Raw genomic sequence first — 17,468 nt, forward strand, 5'->3', positions numbered from 1 at the left:
CTGTCCCTCTGAATTATGTTATGTCTCAAATGAGCAGTCATACAGCAGATTGTTTGGTGCAGCCACTTGATATAACTGGTGACAATGCCTCTAACAGAGCGAGTGTCCTGGGGGGATAGGCAGTATTTGGTTACTGCATCCCTGATCTCTCCCCATTGTGGTCGGCTCCGGGTCCCATAGAAGGTTGAAAGGGGGTTTGGGGAGGGGGACATGTGCGCATATGTGGGCCCACAACGCAGGTGCCTACATCTGTTCATTTCTGGGCAGATGCTCATGGTTGTAGAGATAGAGAGCGAGAGTTAGAGAGCGAGGGGAGGGGAGGGGAGGGGAGATGGACTTCCTCCATTTACTCTCTCATCATTCATGCTGCTGATTGGGCCTCGCTGGGACGAAATTAGAGCTCAGAGTGAGAAATGGTGTGCTGCTTCCCTTCTGGATAAAAATAAATAAAATAACGTGATGCGCTTTGTTTTTCAAAGTCTGGGACTGTTTATGGTTTGTTCCACTTCAGGGACACGTCGGCCTGCAGCATTAATTAATGCTGTTTGAGTGCTCGTCTGGTGTTGAAGCAGCAATTTGGTCCTTTTCTGTTTCAGCGTAACGACACTGTGAGACGAAACCAGCACCACGGGATGACGGTTTTCCCAGTTTGGTGTGGAAGATCCTAACTACAGTCAATAATCGACCCTTAACAATCCTAAACCTGCTATCCGACAGGTTTTCAGGAAAAACCAACAGAACCCATAAAAACAGCCTTAACATAGCGACAGCCTTGGATTGTGACTCCGACATGACATTTAATGTCACCAATCAGGATGACGGCGTATTATCTGACTGAACAATCCCACAGATTGGCTACGTTCACACTGCAGGACTTGATGCTCAATGAGGATTTCTTTGTGACTTCCTTCACGTTTCCAGTTCAATGCGACTTGTATGTGATCTGCTGTGTGAACTTCATACGACCCAAAAGTGTCCCGCATGCGCACAAGAGGACACGACGACGTCACACGCAGCGAGCGTGCTCAGTGTTTATGGAAGTAAACATGGATGGTAACGGTGGAGCGTATCTGCCACTCCCCCGCCGCCACCGATGGAGGAAACAGAAGTGTGAGCGCTAACTAAACTAGCATCAGCAGCCAAGTACTGCCTGTGTGTTCTGGACACTTCCACCCCGTCAGAGCGCCGCCCCGGGGTGGAAGTGTCCCCCGACTGCACAGAATATTCTGATATTCATCAATAATTGGGCCTGAATATCCAGAGAGCAGAAAGTTCTACTGGGACCAGAACTACTAGTTATTATAACAACAACTATGAACAATAATGAACAACTAATGAGCCTTCCAGCATCAAGCCCTCCTCGTATCTGGACCTCCGTCTTGACAATCCGACATAAAAGAAGGTTTTACATTTAGCGTCGGATTATCGAGTCATGACTGTACGTAACTCTGATCTCAACCCCATCCGACATCTTTGGGCTGAACTGAATGCTGAAATGTTCGTTTGCTGTTTTCCTGTATCTCTAATACGAATGTGTCCTGATTGTTTTAAATCACATGACAGTCGTTTTCTGCCATTTTAGATGCTTAAATATTTATCAGTTAATTGTAATATAATCAACAAATGCGATAATGATTAACAAAACTCTTTTATTGTTTCCCTACTTTGCCAGATACACACCAGACTTTATTACATTACATAATGAAAAATGGTGAATCTGTGCAGAGATTCCAAAATGTGGTGGAAATCAGATGAAGCTGCTACAACGGCAGAAAATCAATAAAATATTTAGTATTTAGATACGAGTGTGATATTCAGGCATCCACATATTTTTGGCTCCGTGGTGTTTACTACGTCAGATGACGGCTGTAAAAGAGGAAAACTATTTTTATTGCTGTATGGGTTTATTGTATTTTCACTATCATCTCCTGTGCTTTTACTTGCACATACAGTAATGTAATGACTGTTATCTTGGTCAATAAATACAGATGGTGCCAATTTCCTGTAAATCACGTCAGAAAGTGAAAAAATGAAAACGAAAACAAGACCTGGAGACACGACGCTGTCACGTTGCTCGTAGGCACAGAGTGCAAATCTGTGCATCATTATCACTTAAATGTCAAATGATTGTAAATCACTTTACAGTCATCGCGTTCCGTCTAAGTTGAACAGTCGGGTATGAAACTAAAGACGAACAGTTTACAATTTTAACAATATAGGCCCAAGAGGAACTTTTCAAATCATTTATGTTTTCAGTACTTCACATGTCGGCTTTACTTTTCGATGACATTCCTCTTCATTACAACGAATGCCACATTTCTTGAGAGATGTTCTGTCTCTTCGCTGAAGGGGCTGTGTTGCTTTAAATTTCTCTTTACGACACCCCGGAGATGTCCTAATGGATTCAAGTCAGGCGCCAGTTCAAAGTTTTCATTTTGTTCATCTTCATATGATTTTGGCAGTGTGCGTTGGATGGTTACAACGCTGGAATATTACTCTTCTGAGAAGTTGTTGAAGACCAGGAGTCATCTTGTTATCCAGTATTTAGGTGCATCCATAAATGTCCTCTCCCGAACATCGTTTAGACCAGAGATCTCCAACTCTGGTCCTCGTGAGCTACTGTCCTGCAGGTTTTAGATGTCACTGCAACACACCTGACTCACATTCATGGATCTCCAACAGCTTGTTGTCAAGTTCTACACAAGTCTGTTAAAGATCTGAGTCAGGTGTGTTGCAGTAACATCTAAAACCTGCAGGACAGTAGCTCACGAGGACCGGAGTTGGAGATCCCTGGTTTAGACTCATACGGCCCCATATTGTCACACCACAGGACGATGCATCCACTGTGGTGATCAGGCTTCTTTCCAGGTTCTTTAGCAAAGTTTAACTTGTTGCCGAAGAGAAATCGAGGGTTTTCTTCCAGGATGCCGTCAACAATGGCTGACATAGTAATGTAGCATCAGTTTTTCACAGAGGAACTGTAGAAGCAGCACATGCATCATGTTCGGAGGTCTACCACTGCAGCTCTGATCAGTGGCACTACCACTGCAGCTCTGATCAGTGGCACTATGCTTCATTCTATACCTCTGAATTACTGCTGCAGCTGTTTTTTTTTAAGTTATTTTTTTAGCCTTTATGATATAGGACAGTGAAGAGAGAGACAGGAAAGTGGGGGAGAAGAATGGGGGAAGGACCTGCAGCAAAGGGCCATGAGCGGGATGCGAACCCATGGCCGCTGCATCGGGGACTATAGCCCCTATAAATGGGTCGCCAGCTCAACCAGGTGAGCTACAGCGGCGGCCCACAGCTGTTTTTTTTTTAAACACATTTTTGGTCACCGATCGTCCAATTTGTGAATTCACGCAATGAGATTTTTAAATTTTTCTGGCCATTCCTTTTCGTGTGGAGCCATGATGCAGACATAAAGATAGACACAGCCAATAGGTCCGACATTTTGATTGTTCAGAAGGAAAAAAAACAATCCAACTAACAAAAAAATACAATTATTGAGAGGGGATGTAAATTATTTGACATTTAAGTGATATTTCACTGGAGTGTGATCATTTATGTTGTATACTGTCAATGAAAAGTCAGCAAACGGAATGTTTACCATGTTCATCATCTTAGATTAGCACTGAACACGTTAGTACAGCTGAGGCTGATGGGAATGTAAACAAACTGAACAAGTTAAAACGCTGACCAGGTGATGGAGCCGGATGTTAAGGGACCATCAGTGTGATTGCCATTTTTTAAAACCCCTCCCTCAAAACTACAATCCATTGGCGGCACTGGAAAAACAAGAAACCTCTGAGCCACAAATCCCCTGAAGATCCATCCTACAGCTGCTGAGATGTTTCAATCTGGACTGCTTTGGTAGATATCAGAGCAACAGAGCCTTGCTGCTAAACAAAAAGGTGTTGGTTCACCTTCAGAGTCATTTCTCCTTTTCATAAAATCTCCAGAGCTTTTTTTTTTTTTTTTAGTGTCCCGTTTGGCTGTGTGGATCTCTGTCCAACCTGTATGTCCAACATGTGTTCAAGGAGGAAGATCTAGTGACTGTGAAGACATTATATTCACATCACTTTCATATTCCCCAAAACACTCTAAGAAGTCATTCCTCTTTGCTGTGAGCATCTTTGTCCAAAATCAACATGATCATGTGGCTGTTTCCCCACTCATTGGTTCAGTTGTTGTTTTATTAGATTGTATAAACATTTAGATATCTTAATGCACAGTGCTTTAACATTTTTATAAGAATTTGAACTCACGACGCTTTAACATCTGCTGTAGTGTAACTCTGACCGACAGCGAGCTCATTGGTTTGACTTTTCTTATTAATAACCGGATAAAACACTTTATGAGGTCTTCAGTTTGCTCAAGCCTTAAGCTCCCCATCATCCAGGCGGGCTGATCGCTGTTCCTATTAACACGAGTATTTGTTGTGGGTAAACGTGTCGCGCACAGTATCAGTTGTTGAATTATCGATTTTATTCATGGGGACGCGCATATGTTGCGGTGCGTCACCCCGAGGTGCGCAGCAGCAGATGTGTTTTCATAAACATTGGCACGCGACTGGCCACGTACAGCTCCCTTTTTACCTCCCCCATACGTCCCCAGCGCGCGTACACAGACTCACACACACACACACACACACACACACACACACACACACACACACACACACACACTCCCCCCTTCCCACACACACGTCCAACGCGCACACACACTTGCAGGCGCGTCTCTGGGCCCCCCACGTAATTACTGCGGCACTCTTCCCATAAACTTAAGCTCAGCACGTCTCCAGTAACAGCAACGTATGCAAATGAGACAGCAGCCCGGACCGGGAGCCTCGGAGAGCCGTGGGAAGCCGTGGGGAGCCTCGGCGGAACCCTGAAGTGCCCTGGGGAAACGCGGATCTGGCCTGTGGCCCCCTCTCCTAGCAGCTGGCCACAGTAATCTGATCTGGACACAAAGGAGCCTGTTGATCTCTGGGTTTGAGCAGGTAAAACAAAAAAAAAATGAGACAGTCCAGGTCCAGTCTGAAACCATGTGTCTCCAAAGGATAACGAACTTCAATTGTGCATCTTAGAAACACCACTGACAAGCAACACAACCACGGAAATCGTGTGCAATAAAACAGACATAGACTCACTTTCCAGGCCTACTAAGTGATTTTTTACTGTCTGTGTGACTATTACAGTCATTTTTCATCATGTTAAACTGGCGCTTTTATCCATAAGCTCCATGAAGGACTTGGGGGAGGCGTGCGTAAAAGCGTTTCTCATTAATGCGCTGATTGGAAACCTGTCTTTTCCTTCAAGGTTTCCGTAGCCTACATTTTAGCACGGACGGCCTCTATGAGACACCCCCCACCCCTCCGCCTCTCCTCCCCCTCAGCGCCATCCAACCCTGGCAGCGTTGGTTCTGAATCTTCTCCTCCTGCATCAGTCAGAGAATTAAACCACCAACACTGGCGCCATCTAAGCTGAGTGCGCTCCTGTCGGGGTGGAAGCTTTCACTCCGGCTGAACATGTGTCAATATTTTCTGCACTGATGAGGTATCGGTGTAAAAAATCAATTGATCATCACACAGCGGCACCCTCCCTCCTCCCCTTCCCCAATCACCGCTTCTTATGATCGATATCGTGTGATGCGCGCCGTGTTTACGTTCCCACGAGTGACCATGTGGTGTCTCCTCTTCTGGGACCAAAAAGAAAAAAAAAAAAAAAAAACTCTCCTGGCTTCCCCCTCGCCATATGGCCCCGGAGGGCCCATACCGTTACAGGTCCTTTAACATGCTTCCAGTTGAGTGTAGACGGAGCCCGGTGGACAGAGGCGCATAGAGACGTGCGCTTCAGGCCGGAGGAGGGAAGGAGGGAGGGAGGGAAGCAGGGAAATAAACGTCGTTTTCTGGATGTGCAGGGGAGGGGGGTAGTTAGTGGCAGATGGCTTGTAAGGGTCTGTCCGCGTCTGAAGGCGTGTCGTGGTCCTTCACTGAAGACCCCCTTCCTCCCTCCCCCCTGCATTCACAATCAATGGAAATTAAAGCGCAGAGAATGGATGAATAGTCAGACCCCGAGTCACCCTTTTTTGTTTGACGCAGCTACTGGTGGGCAGGAGTTAAACTACAGCAGCCCCCTACAGTAGCACTTTAGTTAAACAGTCAGAGCTCAGCCAGCAGCGTCTTGGCCACGACAACAGAGACACAAAGTACAGAGACGACAGTGTCCAAACTGCGCCCTCATTTTTGATTTCAGTCGAACTGGCTGTTTTTCAGCGGTCAAGTGCACAAAGACTGACGGCAGGTCAAGGAATGAGGTTTATCGGTTCGGTTTGCTGCATCCATGTGCTCAGGTCCCTTCCACTTTAGACTTTTCCCCATTTAACCTCAGGGCTGAACCACAGTGCGTCTTATTGGAGGGTGAACATGCAGGTCATGACTGTTTTACCGTCTGAGTACCAGAAGCTGAAGGTTCAGTGGCACCAGAGGAGTCCATCATGTTCTAGAAGCTGTAAAACATCTCAAACTGCGTTCAAGCCTGAAGAAGCCTCTCCGAGTGAAATCTGGCCCTAATTGATTTTCTTGTCTGAGCCGGAGTGTAATTGTGATGGTCACGGTTCAGCCGAGGTTCGGTTTGAAAAATGGTGGAGATGGACAGGTTTATTAATGGAGGAGGACTTTGTTTAGCGGCCGCTGCCATTGATTAGAGGTAATAAGTAACTCTCTGACGTCACGAAAGAAGTGAAGGTAATTTGGGGGAGAGGAAGGGGGGGAGGCTGGTGGAGGAGGGGGGAGGCCAAAGACAGCCGGTGTGTGTGGGCCGGTTCGCGGCAGCAGGTAACGACACCGGAGAGAGGCGTCACCGAGCGCCCGCCGTGACGTGCATATCTGAACACAGTGACGCAATGTACGCGCACGGTGCGGCAGCCCGCGCGTGCAGCCTGCCATAGAGCCCATTATACAGCAGAAAAACCACACATCTAATGAAGGACCTAATTAAGCAACGACCCCCACCGTGCTGCTCTGCAGTGCACGCGCGTGCACACAGCACCTTCAACCACATGAATAACGGCAGGAGAAAGTCTTTTTTTCCCTCCAGAATTTGGTCAATATTTAAAGAAGTAGAAGAAGAAGAAGAAGAAGAAGAAAAGCCAAATACGTGCGATATTTGACCGGTTAGGGTTGTTTGATGTTGAGTGAAAAGTGTGTGTGCGTGTGTGTGTGTGTGCGTGTGCGTAGGGAGAGTATTGTGTATGGGATGTGGGAGCGCGCGCTCAGCCGAAGGAGGCGCGCACACGCTGTTATTGAGGGGAGAGCAGGTGCTGGCCGAATTACCATACAGCTGAGGGGGGAGAGGGAGAGAGAGAGAGAGAGAGAGAGCAAACTTATTCCTGCACCACACACAATAACAAAAGTTCCCCCTCATGTTGGCCACGCGAGCGACTCCGGTTCGCGCGCACCCTCCTTGCACGCACGCACACATGTACACACGCAAACACGCGTTTCCCCCCCTGATCGTCGCCCGGAGAATGAGAAGAAGAAGAAGAAGAAGAAGAAGAAGAAGAAGAAGCAGGGGAGAGCAAAATGGAAAAGCAGGAGTCCAGCCCCTCAAGTCGTTTACCTCATCGCGCAGCGCTGCCAAGGAATGTTTTCTTTAGTCTTTTGAGTCGATTCAAAAGCATCAAATTCTTCCCACAGCTAGAAATACCAAAATTTAGAGGTTGTGTGTGCTGAGAAAGAGGAGGGAGGAAGAGAAAGGGGAGGAGGAGGAGGGCTGAAAAACAATTAACTGAGTCAGGGTTTGATCAGGAAACGTTTTTTTCTCTCTTCTTGGGGAGGATTTTTGAATCAGCTTCACACTGTTTTTTTTTTTTTCTTGGCATTTCACCCAAAACATCTTAAGACCCACAAGACAAAGAGGTTTGTCCAGGGAGGCAACAGCTGGATGGATCAATTCAGCCACATGTCATTAATATCCACATGCCAGGAGGAAATCTGGCAACTGTACCATGCTCAACAGTCTTCACACACAACTTTTTGAATCTGAAGAGTTTATCCTAATGTGCCTGGAACACTTTAATCATTTGTTTGATAAGTCCACAAACATCTGTTTTATCATCTGCCCTCTAAATCCTGACTGCTGGCTTTGCCCCCTTTATGTGATGCTCTCTTCAACCCTGACTTCAAACATTTTGTCAGCCTAGAAATGTTAGAAAACAACAGAACAAACACGGATGGATTCATTCTCCACAGCCAGGAGGAGTCACGCAGCTCTGCCCTCAAAAGTTTCACCGCTTATTCCGCTAAAATACTTTCACACATGCCCGTTTTGAGCGCAGATATTAACAGTGTATGTGCTACAGGAGGAATAAGGAGGCTGTTGGGGTACTTGCATAGGATCCCATTGTGGAGAGCCGGGCCAGATTGGGAGGTGAAGTCGGGGAGGAGGAGGAGGAGGAGGAGGAGGGGGTCCATTTGCATGTTATTACCATAGCATGTGTCAGGCCGTATATAACAGGCTGCAGGCGGCCTTGGCTGGAGACAGACGCACAGTTTACAGTGAGGAAAGACATTGGGAGGTAGAAGGAAACATGTTGGACCAGTGACAAATCTGTCCTTGGGTTAGACCAAGACCTTCACACAAAAAGCTACTTCCTAAAAATTTGTCACTTTCTTGCTGTAACAAACCAGGAGCCCAACATTTCCCCTCTTTACGCACTGGATTACTGCTTTTTAACGGGACTGGAGGACTTTTTTTTTTTTCTTTTTTAACTTACTTTTTTAATCAGCCGCCGCGCTCTAACACAAGTTCACATATCTTGTTTTGTGATTTTATTTTTTGGACTTTTAAGGTTTGGGATTTATCCTCTTTTTGTTCCTCGGGACATGAATGAAAGCGGCGTGGCTGACAGCGGCAGCAGTTGATGAGAAAACCCCGTGAGGCGACAGAAACGTGCTCGATGCATCTTCCTCAGAGGGATTGAACAGGAGGAGGCACCCTGAGGACAAGCCGAGCCCCGAGACTTTTTACTTTATTTATTTATTATTTATTATGTATTTATTGAATATGGGGCGCGCCATCCTGCTGACTCTCGCCGTCATGTCCATGTTGCTGTGCCAGGTAAGCTTCTCAATCTTTTATTTCTTCCAAACAATAAGGCATCAGCCCCCCCTCTGCCTCCCCTCCCACCACAACACACACTCATACACGAGCGGTACTGTGTGTATAGTTGATGATAATAAGCTGCTTTCCTCCGCAGGGGTTTTGTTCGGGAGTGTTTGAGCTGAAGTTGCAGGAGTTTCTAAACAAGAAGGGAATACAGGGCAACAAAAACTGCTGTAAAGGAGGCCTGACTTCGTCTTTCCAGCAGCAGTGTGAATGTAAAACCTTCTTCAGGATCTGTCTGAAGCACTATCAGCCCAACGCCTCCCCAGAGCCTCCGTGCACCTACGGCGGCGCTGTGACGCCCGTCCTCGGCTCCAACTCGTTCCAGGTCCCCGATGTCATCCCGGAGAGTTCGTTCACCAACCCCATCAGGATTAACTTCGGCTTCACGTGGCCGGTAAATAGAGCTATTCGTGTCAATTTCACTGCAGTAGGAGTAAAGGCGGCGAAATCGCGCCATTTCTGGTAAATCCGTGCGTAAAAATGCGCAACGGCTCGATTTCTGACCACAACTTCAGGAGTGAGAGCGCAGAAAGTTTACAGGTATTTAGTTTCAGGTTAGACAGTTTGCATTCGGCGCAGTGAGTGTATGGCACAATCGCCTCAGGCCTTTGCTTGATGTTATCGCCACATCTCCGCTGGCCACCTGTCTCATGAAGCCATTTGTGTTCCCAGGGGACCTTCTCGCTGATCATTGAAGCATTACACACCGATTCCAAAGACGACCTCTCCACAGGTAGGAACTAAACCCCATTCTCTTTTCAATTTTTTTTGTCACATTTACGCACTTTCTCCACCCCTCACCCGATGCTTTAACACGCGTACTTTAGAGAACCCAGACCGAGTTATCAGCACCATGACCACCCAGAGGCATCTGACGGTGGGAGAGGAATGGTCCCAGGACCTGCACACCGGAGGAAGGACCGAACTCAAGTACTCGTATCGCTTCGTGTGCGACGAGCACTACTACGGGGACGGATGCTCGGTGTTCTGCCGGCCGAGAGACGACGCCTTCGGACACTTCACCTGTGGAGAGCGCGGGGAGATCGTGTGCGACGCCGGGTGGAAGGGCCAGTACTGCACTGAACGTGAGTTACACAAAGTTTTGTTTGTTGGAAAACTGCGTGCGTAAAAGTGTGCTGGGTGGTGGAGAGCTTAGAGAATCATCTCAAACTATATTTTAAGAGAAATATCAAACACAGAGAATAAAAGTTGTGACAAACAAACACCATGAATTTGCGTTAAACTTTACAAAAACACACGATAAGCTGATTTGTTTTCAGTGTGGTACATGTAAAGTTGAAAAAGTTAATTTCTGTGTTGGATCCTCTGAGTGCCGTTAGAAGGCAACTTGTGCGTAAACACCACGCGCGCCCCCTCCTCCTCCTCCTCCTCTTCCTCCTCCTTTCCCCTCACACACACACACACACACACACACACACACACGACCACTTGATTTATTCTAAGGAAAGTTTTTGGGAATAATCTCACGCGTGCCATAAATTTACATGCTACCTTCCGATTCGTTACTCTCGGAGTGGGCCGGCCGCTGATTGGCTGAGGCGGGGGAGGTATTGTTTGAAGTGGGCAGCTGCCGGCAGAGAGGAGACAATGGAGCAGCTGTCGCGCACTGGCAACACACTCGCCAGCTGTCCACTCTTATCTGCCCCAATCCGAGACATTAAGGGGAGTGTGTGTGTGTGTGTGTGTGTGTGTGTGTGTGTGTGTGTGTGTGTACGCACACAGAATGAATAAAAGAGTTTTGACCCGCAGCGAAGAAGAAAAAAAGAGGGTGGTGGGGTGAGTTGAGGGGGTCTATGTGTGTGTGTGTGTGTGTGTGTGTGTGTGTGTACTCTGGGGCGCACACACACATTCACACACTCCCTCCTTTGTCTCTGCACTATGTTAAGCAGAAAATTCTTCCATGGTGATAAGGAGATTGAGTTGAAGGTAACAACTAATGGGTTTGGGAGCCACTCTTCTTTTATTTTATTGACTTTGTGGGGATTTAGGTGATAAGTTGTCATCTTCAAAAGCAAAACTATACAAAGAGCCTGCATCTGAGTTGCTGTTGTTTTTTTTTCTTCTTCTTCTTGTTTTTCTAAAAAGTGTCCATTCTCTTCCCGTTACAGCCATTTGTCTGCCCGGATGCGACGAAGAGCACGGCTTCTGTGAGAAACCCGGAGAGTGCAAGTAAGTTTCCTCCACCGGTTCACTGGGGCATTAATTAATTAGTGGGACGCATGAGGTAATGTGAGTGGACTGACCGGTGTTCCCTCCTAATTGGACAACAACAGGTGCAGAGTGGGATTCAAAGGGCGCTACTGCGACGAGTGCATTCGTTACCCGGGCTGCCTCCACGGGACCTGCCAGCAGCCCTGGCAGTGCAACTGTCAGGAGGGCTGGGGGGGACTCTTCTGCAACCAAGGTGAGGAGAGACTGTGATAAAGATGACTGGTGAGGTCAGACAGAAAGGAAAGGAAGCAGATGACTGAAAGACATCGAGGCATGATTCTTGCTCAGAAAGGTTTCTAGATGTCCAGGTTGCATAAAGCTCTTGTTTCAGTCCGAAGAAGGTCCAAACTAAAAACCCAAATGAGGTCTCAGACATGTAATTGAACAGTGGTGTTTGCTGTCAGCACCTACGTGTCTTCTGACATGTAAATTACTAAATGTTTTCTAAAAGTCAAAATGTTTAAACTCACCAAAACCCTGCTTACTGGAAAAAGAGAGAAAATCAACAAAACAAAAGTCGGCAAAGTGTTCTCGAGGCCAAGTTTTGAGAAGTTTGGCACGAGATCTTAGCAGTTTGTTTATCCCACTGGTTTGTCATCAATTAAAACACGAGTGGACATCAAAACGACGACACAAAAGCACAAAAATCTGTGGAAAATAGTGGAAATAACAAGAGAGCAGCAGTTGTTTCTAGAGCGACCGCAAAGACAGGAGGCCAGGAAACAAAAAACCCCTGGAAGAGGAGGAACAGTCATGTGTGCCAGAGGACAAAAAGACATTCTGTCGCCGCTGCTGCTGCTGCTGCTGCTGCTGTCGTCCTGCCATGTGTTGTGCTGTGGCTAATCCACATGTGCTGCTGTGTCTTTCCAGATCTCAACTACTGCACTCACCACAAGCCCTGCATGAATGGAGCCACTTGTAGCAACACTGGCCAGGGCAGCTACACCTGTTCCTGCAGGCCCGGCTTCACTGGGGCCAGCTGTGAGACCCAGGTCAACGAATGTGCTGGAAACCCCTGCCGCAACGGAGGGAGCTGCACTGTAAGTGCCGTCGGGTCTTCTGAAATGAACTTGGAATAGGAATAGAGACATCCTGTTAGCCGGGGCTCAGTGCCAGTGATATCTGTAGGCAGCCTGGCGCCTTTGTCACATGCCGTCACTGCCTCTCATCTGTGTTTTCTGTTCACTCTTCATTACACATCAACCCCAAAAACCTACAGACGACAATGAAAAATTAAGGCGCGGATACAGAGCGCAGCGAGCTGGGATCAGCTTGTAGCAGATGCAGTAGTAAAGCACATCTTGATGTCAAGTCTGTTCTATTTTTTCCTCACAGGATTTGGAAAACACATATACCTGCACTTGCCCTCACGGTTTCTATGGCAACAACTGCGAGCTGAGTGCCATGACGTGTGCTGATGGGCCTTGCTCCAACGGTGGCCGCTGCGCTGACAACCCTGACGGAGGCTACTTCTGCCAGTGCCCCACAGGATACGCAGGCTTCAACTGTGAGAAGAAGATTGACCACTGCACCTCCAGCCCCTGCTCCAATGGTAAGAGGGAATGGCTGACCGGGTTGTCTTGTTTGAGATGTGCAGAGTTTCTGTCGGTGTGCCTTCAATTGGAAAATATCAGCTATCAGCACTTCATGGACCAAACACTGACACTGGGCTTCTGTCTGTTCTCAGGTGCACGCTGTGTGGATCTCGTCAACTCCTACTTGTGTCAGTGTCCAGAAGGTTTCACGGGCATGAACTGCGACCACACCGGGGACGAGTGTTCAGTGTACCCCTGCCAGAACGGTGGAACGTGCCAAGAAGGCCCAGACGGCTACACCTGCACCTGCCCACCAGGATACACCGGCCGCAACTGCAGCTCCCCCATCAGCCGCTGTGAGCACAACCCTTGCCACAACGGCGCCACTTGCCACGAGAGAAACAACCGCTACGTCTGTGCGTGTGTCCCCGGATACGGTGGCAGAAACTGCCAGTTCCTGCTTCCGGAGCACGCTGCCATCCGCGGCTCAGAAGTGCCCTGGATGGCCATCGGGTCCGGTGTGGCCCTGGTGCTGCTGCTGTTGGCAGGCTGCGCCGTGCTGGTTGGGTTTTTCCGATCCAAAGTCCAGCGTGACGGTCCAGTAGACACTGTAGTTGAAGGAGAGACAATAAATAACCTGACTAACAACTGCCACCGCAGTGACAGGGACCTGGCCATCAGCGTGATGCCGATGCCAGGCGTCAAAAACATCAACAAGAAGATGGACTTCTGCAGCGGTGACCCTGATGAGGGATCCTCACCGGGGAGGAGCAGCTACAAGAGCCGCCATCCGCCTGCAGACTACAACCTCGTACACGAGGTCAACTACGAGCAGGCGGCGAAGGAGGCCATGCTGGAGGCAGCCTGCGAGGACAAGTGCCAATCCCTGGACTCGTTTGAGTTTGAGGAGAAACGCAGCAAACGTTTAAAATGGTAAATAAATGTTCCTGAGAAGTCGACAGTCTGTCAAACAAAACGTAAGATAAAGACTGATAGAGTGAAGAAACTAACGTCTGTTCTTCTTTCTTCCCTAAAGCGATGCATCAGAAAAGAAAGCCCCAGAAACGTCTGCATGTGCGGACACCAAGTACAAATCTGTGTTTGTGATGTCAGAGGAGAAGGACGAATGTATAATTGCAACTGAGGTGAGTTTTCCGTGTGTTGCTTTCAGTGAAATTCACGTTCGTCTGTGGCCATTCGCCCACTAACGTCGTTGTCTGTTTTGTGCCTTCTCCAGGTGTAACAGGCCACCAATGGGCTGCCCGTTGCTCATTTGCTCTATGGGAGAGTTTTTATGCTCCTTCAGATGCTGCTCTAACCCTAGGGGGAGGTGTCCCGCCTTGAGACTGCTGCTGATACTGAGACGTTTAACTGATATTCAGAGTGAGCTGGTTCTCTACTGGAAACTAAGCGCAGGCAGCGGCGGCCTGTGGGATGAGAACTGGCAGGGTAAAAAAAAAAAGAAAAAGAAAAAGAAGTTTACAGTTGAAAGTAAACTGCTACTTAGCTTTCTGTTCTGCCTTTTATCTGGGAGTTGGGGTAAAAAGTAAAATTTAAACGGACACGGTCACGTGGCGACAACGTACGGAGCTACGAGTTTTGTTTTTGCAACATTTGCACCCGGGCCTTTTCTCTAACCCACACGCCGTTGCTGAGCGCAGGAACTGCATCAAACGGTGGATGTTTGGCCATACTGGCCTGTTCTTCATGAGGCTGTTCACATGGGCTGTGCACCCATCACTGCACCTGTGGAGACTGTATGTATACTTGATCACTGTGTTAACTGAAGTGCGTTTTCTTCCCTAAGCCCTCCAAACCATTTATGACATAGTATTGTTCTCTTTTTCTTTTCTTGTTTGGGACACGAAAACTTTGTCTTAATTAAAAATAATAATAATAATAATAATGTTGCTTTTTGATACAGATTGTCCTTTTGTAAAATAAAGAAAGAAAAAAAAATGAGAAAAAAGTTATGATTTAAAATTATGATTTAATTTAAGTTAATTTAATGATTTTGTGTTATTTTTATTTTGTATTGTATATTTGTGATTGTTTGTTATGATTATTTAAGTTGCTTTTTTTTAATGATGATGATGATATTTGCAAAGGCACTTCAGGTCAATGGGACTTTTTTTTTAAGAAAATGTTATTTAAGAGGGATTGTACTGTACAAATTGTTATGTTACTCTTTCCTTTACCGTTTTTGAATGAAGGAATTAGCCAAGACTATTTTTCCAAATAAATATTGCTAAACCTGAAATTTTTAATTGCGTACAACTTTTGTTTTGTCCATCTGCAAGCACTCTGAAAAACACTTCTTCAGGGGTCTGTGAGCAAAGTTAATCAGTAACATCTGTTGTCTTCCCCTGGCGACCCCATAGCGGGCTTTTCTATGCCCACGCTGTTGGCTACTGCCAGAAGTTGAAAGTGTCTCCCTGGAGACGGGAGAGGGGGCCTATTCATAAAAAACAATGTCCCTACGCTAGATTTACCACTCCTATTTCTTCTGCTGGAGAACAAGTCAGGTAATTCATGGCTCTAAAATTCAGATCAATGTGGAGTAACGCCTTCTGGACTTCCAACACTTTGGGTTCCTCTTTCCACCAAAAATAACCTTAATGCTGTTTCCACCGTCTGAAGCGTCTCTTTCTCACAGCTGTGGCATCTCTTCACAGTAACCATACAGTATAAAATCAAAAACAAACTCTACATCCGTCAATTTACATGTTACCTCGCAATCACCTCTTTAAATTCCTCTCAGTTTTCTTTCTTAATTGCCCCACAAAGACGCTGATTGTGTTTAGACACAAATAACTGTAAATCATCAGCCCGGTAGCCTCTGGTGGGGTTTATAACCCCGCGGCATTATGGGAACAGACCTCAGCAGACAATGATGGAATTGACAATGGGACACACAAAAGGCCACCCTTGGGAGAGCCTGCGTGTCCCTCGGCATGCTGGGAGAAAGAGAGTAACAGGAACAGATGTTGTTGAGTAACAGATGCCTTCTGGCCAGAGTTCAGCCACAACCAGCCAGACCTTCAAAGGCCCGAGCAGCAGAAAAAAAAAAAAGATTATCTATGAGCCTTCAAAAAAAAGACAGCTAGAGAAGACAGCTTTTACTTTGTCCTGCTGATAAATTTGTTGAGATTTTGTAGAAATGGCAGCGATAAGAGGACTTAGTACGAGGAGATGAATCAAGAGTCTTCAATCAACAGTTTGAGCTCCACAGGAAAAGTTTTTACATTAAACAGAATACACAAGAATGTAGAACCAACAAGCAAGACTGTGTATGATAATGCTTCATTTAAAAATAATCAAGGTAAATAAAAAACATCCTTTTTACCCCGACATGCAGAGATACCTGACCGGAAAAGCAGCGTTAGACAAAGGCTGCATGTACAGTCGTCCTGAAATGTATTCACAGCCTCCCGTTAAAGAAGGAAAACAAACAGCTGTCACTGAAATAAGTTGAAATTGACAAAAGTAATAATAAATAAAAATATAATGAACATCATGACATTGTTTGTGAATTGTGGTTCAACAGAAATATTAAAAACAAACAAACACACAAGCAAACCAGCCTGATGGGACCCATGAACTAACATGTAGCTGAACAACCCTCTGAGCCAATCACTGCCATCAGGTGTTTCCTGTAACTCTCAGTCAGACTTCTGCACCTGTTGACAGGTATTCTGGACCACTGCTCACCTGCTCATCAGCAAAGTGCTCTCATTTGTCCGGGACAGTTTTTGTTGTTGTTGTTGTTTTTTTTTTAAATTATTCTTTTCCACAACAATTCAAAGCAACATCTTATTTCACTAAATTACAATTTCACAATTTTTTATTTATTATTACTTTCTTCAGTTTCTAGTTATTTGAGTGTGAATTTTGCCTTTTCTTTAATGGAAGGGTGTGAACACGTTTGACTGTGTGTGACGCTCTATGGATCCTATCACATGAAAATAAATTCAAAAAGTCTTGCTAAACATTTTGCCACTGCAGCTCGAGTCTTATTGAATTCACAGGTACATTTGCAGCCCGTGCTTTCTGTTTGTTACCAACATTTATTTCCCAAAACAAGTTCAAATCCTGAACGTCTGTTTGATGCCACATTTTGAGCACAAACCCTGTGACGGAAAACACAAAGATGTGAGTGTGTTTTATTAGGGTCCTGTCGGGCTTAACAAATTCAATTAGTGTGAAACAATGCAGTCATGCTGCACATCAGATTAAACAGCAGAACCTGGGCTACAGCAACATATCAGCCACTTCTACCTGCCCCAAACACAACTCAAACACCAACTACATTAATTATCACACATGGACATCGATGTAGCGCCACCCAGTCGACCCACTCGCCTCATTTCTGGCTCCAGCGCTTTAATACTTTATGCAAAACGCACCAACAAGCCCTCAAACTAAAGCAGACAGTCCACAGATTCCAGACACGTCCATCAAAGCTCTCTGAGATCAAAGCATCAGCGAGAAACAACCCAAAGAACAGCAGAAACCCATCAAACTGTAGCTG

At 46.3% G+C, this 17,468-nt stretch overlaps 1 protein-coding gene across 1 annotated transcript; it reads left to right on the forward strand.

The window, feature by feature from the left end:
* The first annotated feature begins 9,053 nt into the window (after positions 1–9,053).
* Positions 9,054–14,922, forward strand: dla (deltaA). The gene is made up of 11 exons (XM_008284229.1): positions 9,054–9,122; positions 9,262–9,564; positions 9,843–9,903; positions 9,998–10,255; positions 11,300–11,360; positions 11,465–11,595; positions 12,273–12,442; positions 12,738–12,954; positions 13,090–13,870; positions 13,974–14,082; positions 14,175–14,922. Exons 1-11 carry the CDS (start codon positions 9,054–9,056, stop codon positions 14,178–14,180), a joined length of 2,166 nt encoding a protein of 721 aa, XP_008282451.1. The 3' UTR covers positions 14,181–14,922.
* Positions 14,923–17,468: the final 2,546 nt, after the last annotated feature.

Source organism: Stegastes partitus, unplaced genomic scaffold, assembly GCF_000690725.1.
Source record: "Stegastes partitus isolate 25-593 unplaced genomic scaffold, Stegastes_partitus-1.0.2 Scaffold352, whole genome shotgun sequence".
NCBI classification, from domain to species: domain Eukaryota; kingdom Metazoa; phylum Chordata; class Actinopteri; family Pomacentridae; genus Stegastes; species Stegastes partitus.

Coding starts and splice junctions, on each gene's coding strand:
- dla (XM_008284229.1), top strand. CDS start 9,054: ATGTATTTATTGAATATGGGGCGCGCCATCCTGCTGACTCTCGCCGTC. Junction 10,256..11,299: donor GGGCCAGTACTGCACTGAAC/GTGAGTTACACA, acceptor TTCCCGTTACAG/CCATTTGTCTGCCCGGATGC. Junction 12,443..12,737: donor GCAACGGAGGGAGCTGCACT/GTAAGTGCCGTC, acceptor TTTTCCTCACAG/GATTTGGAAAACACATATAC.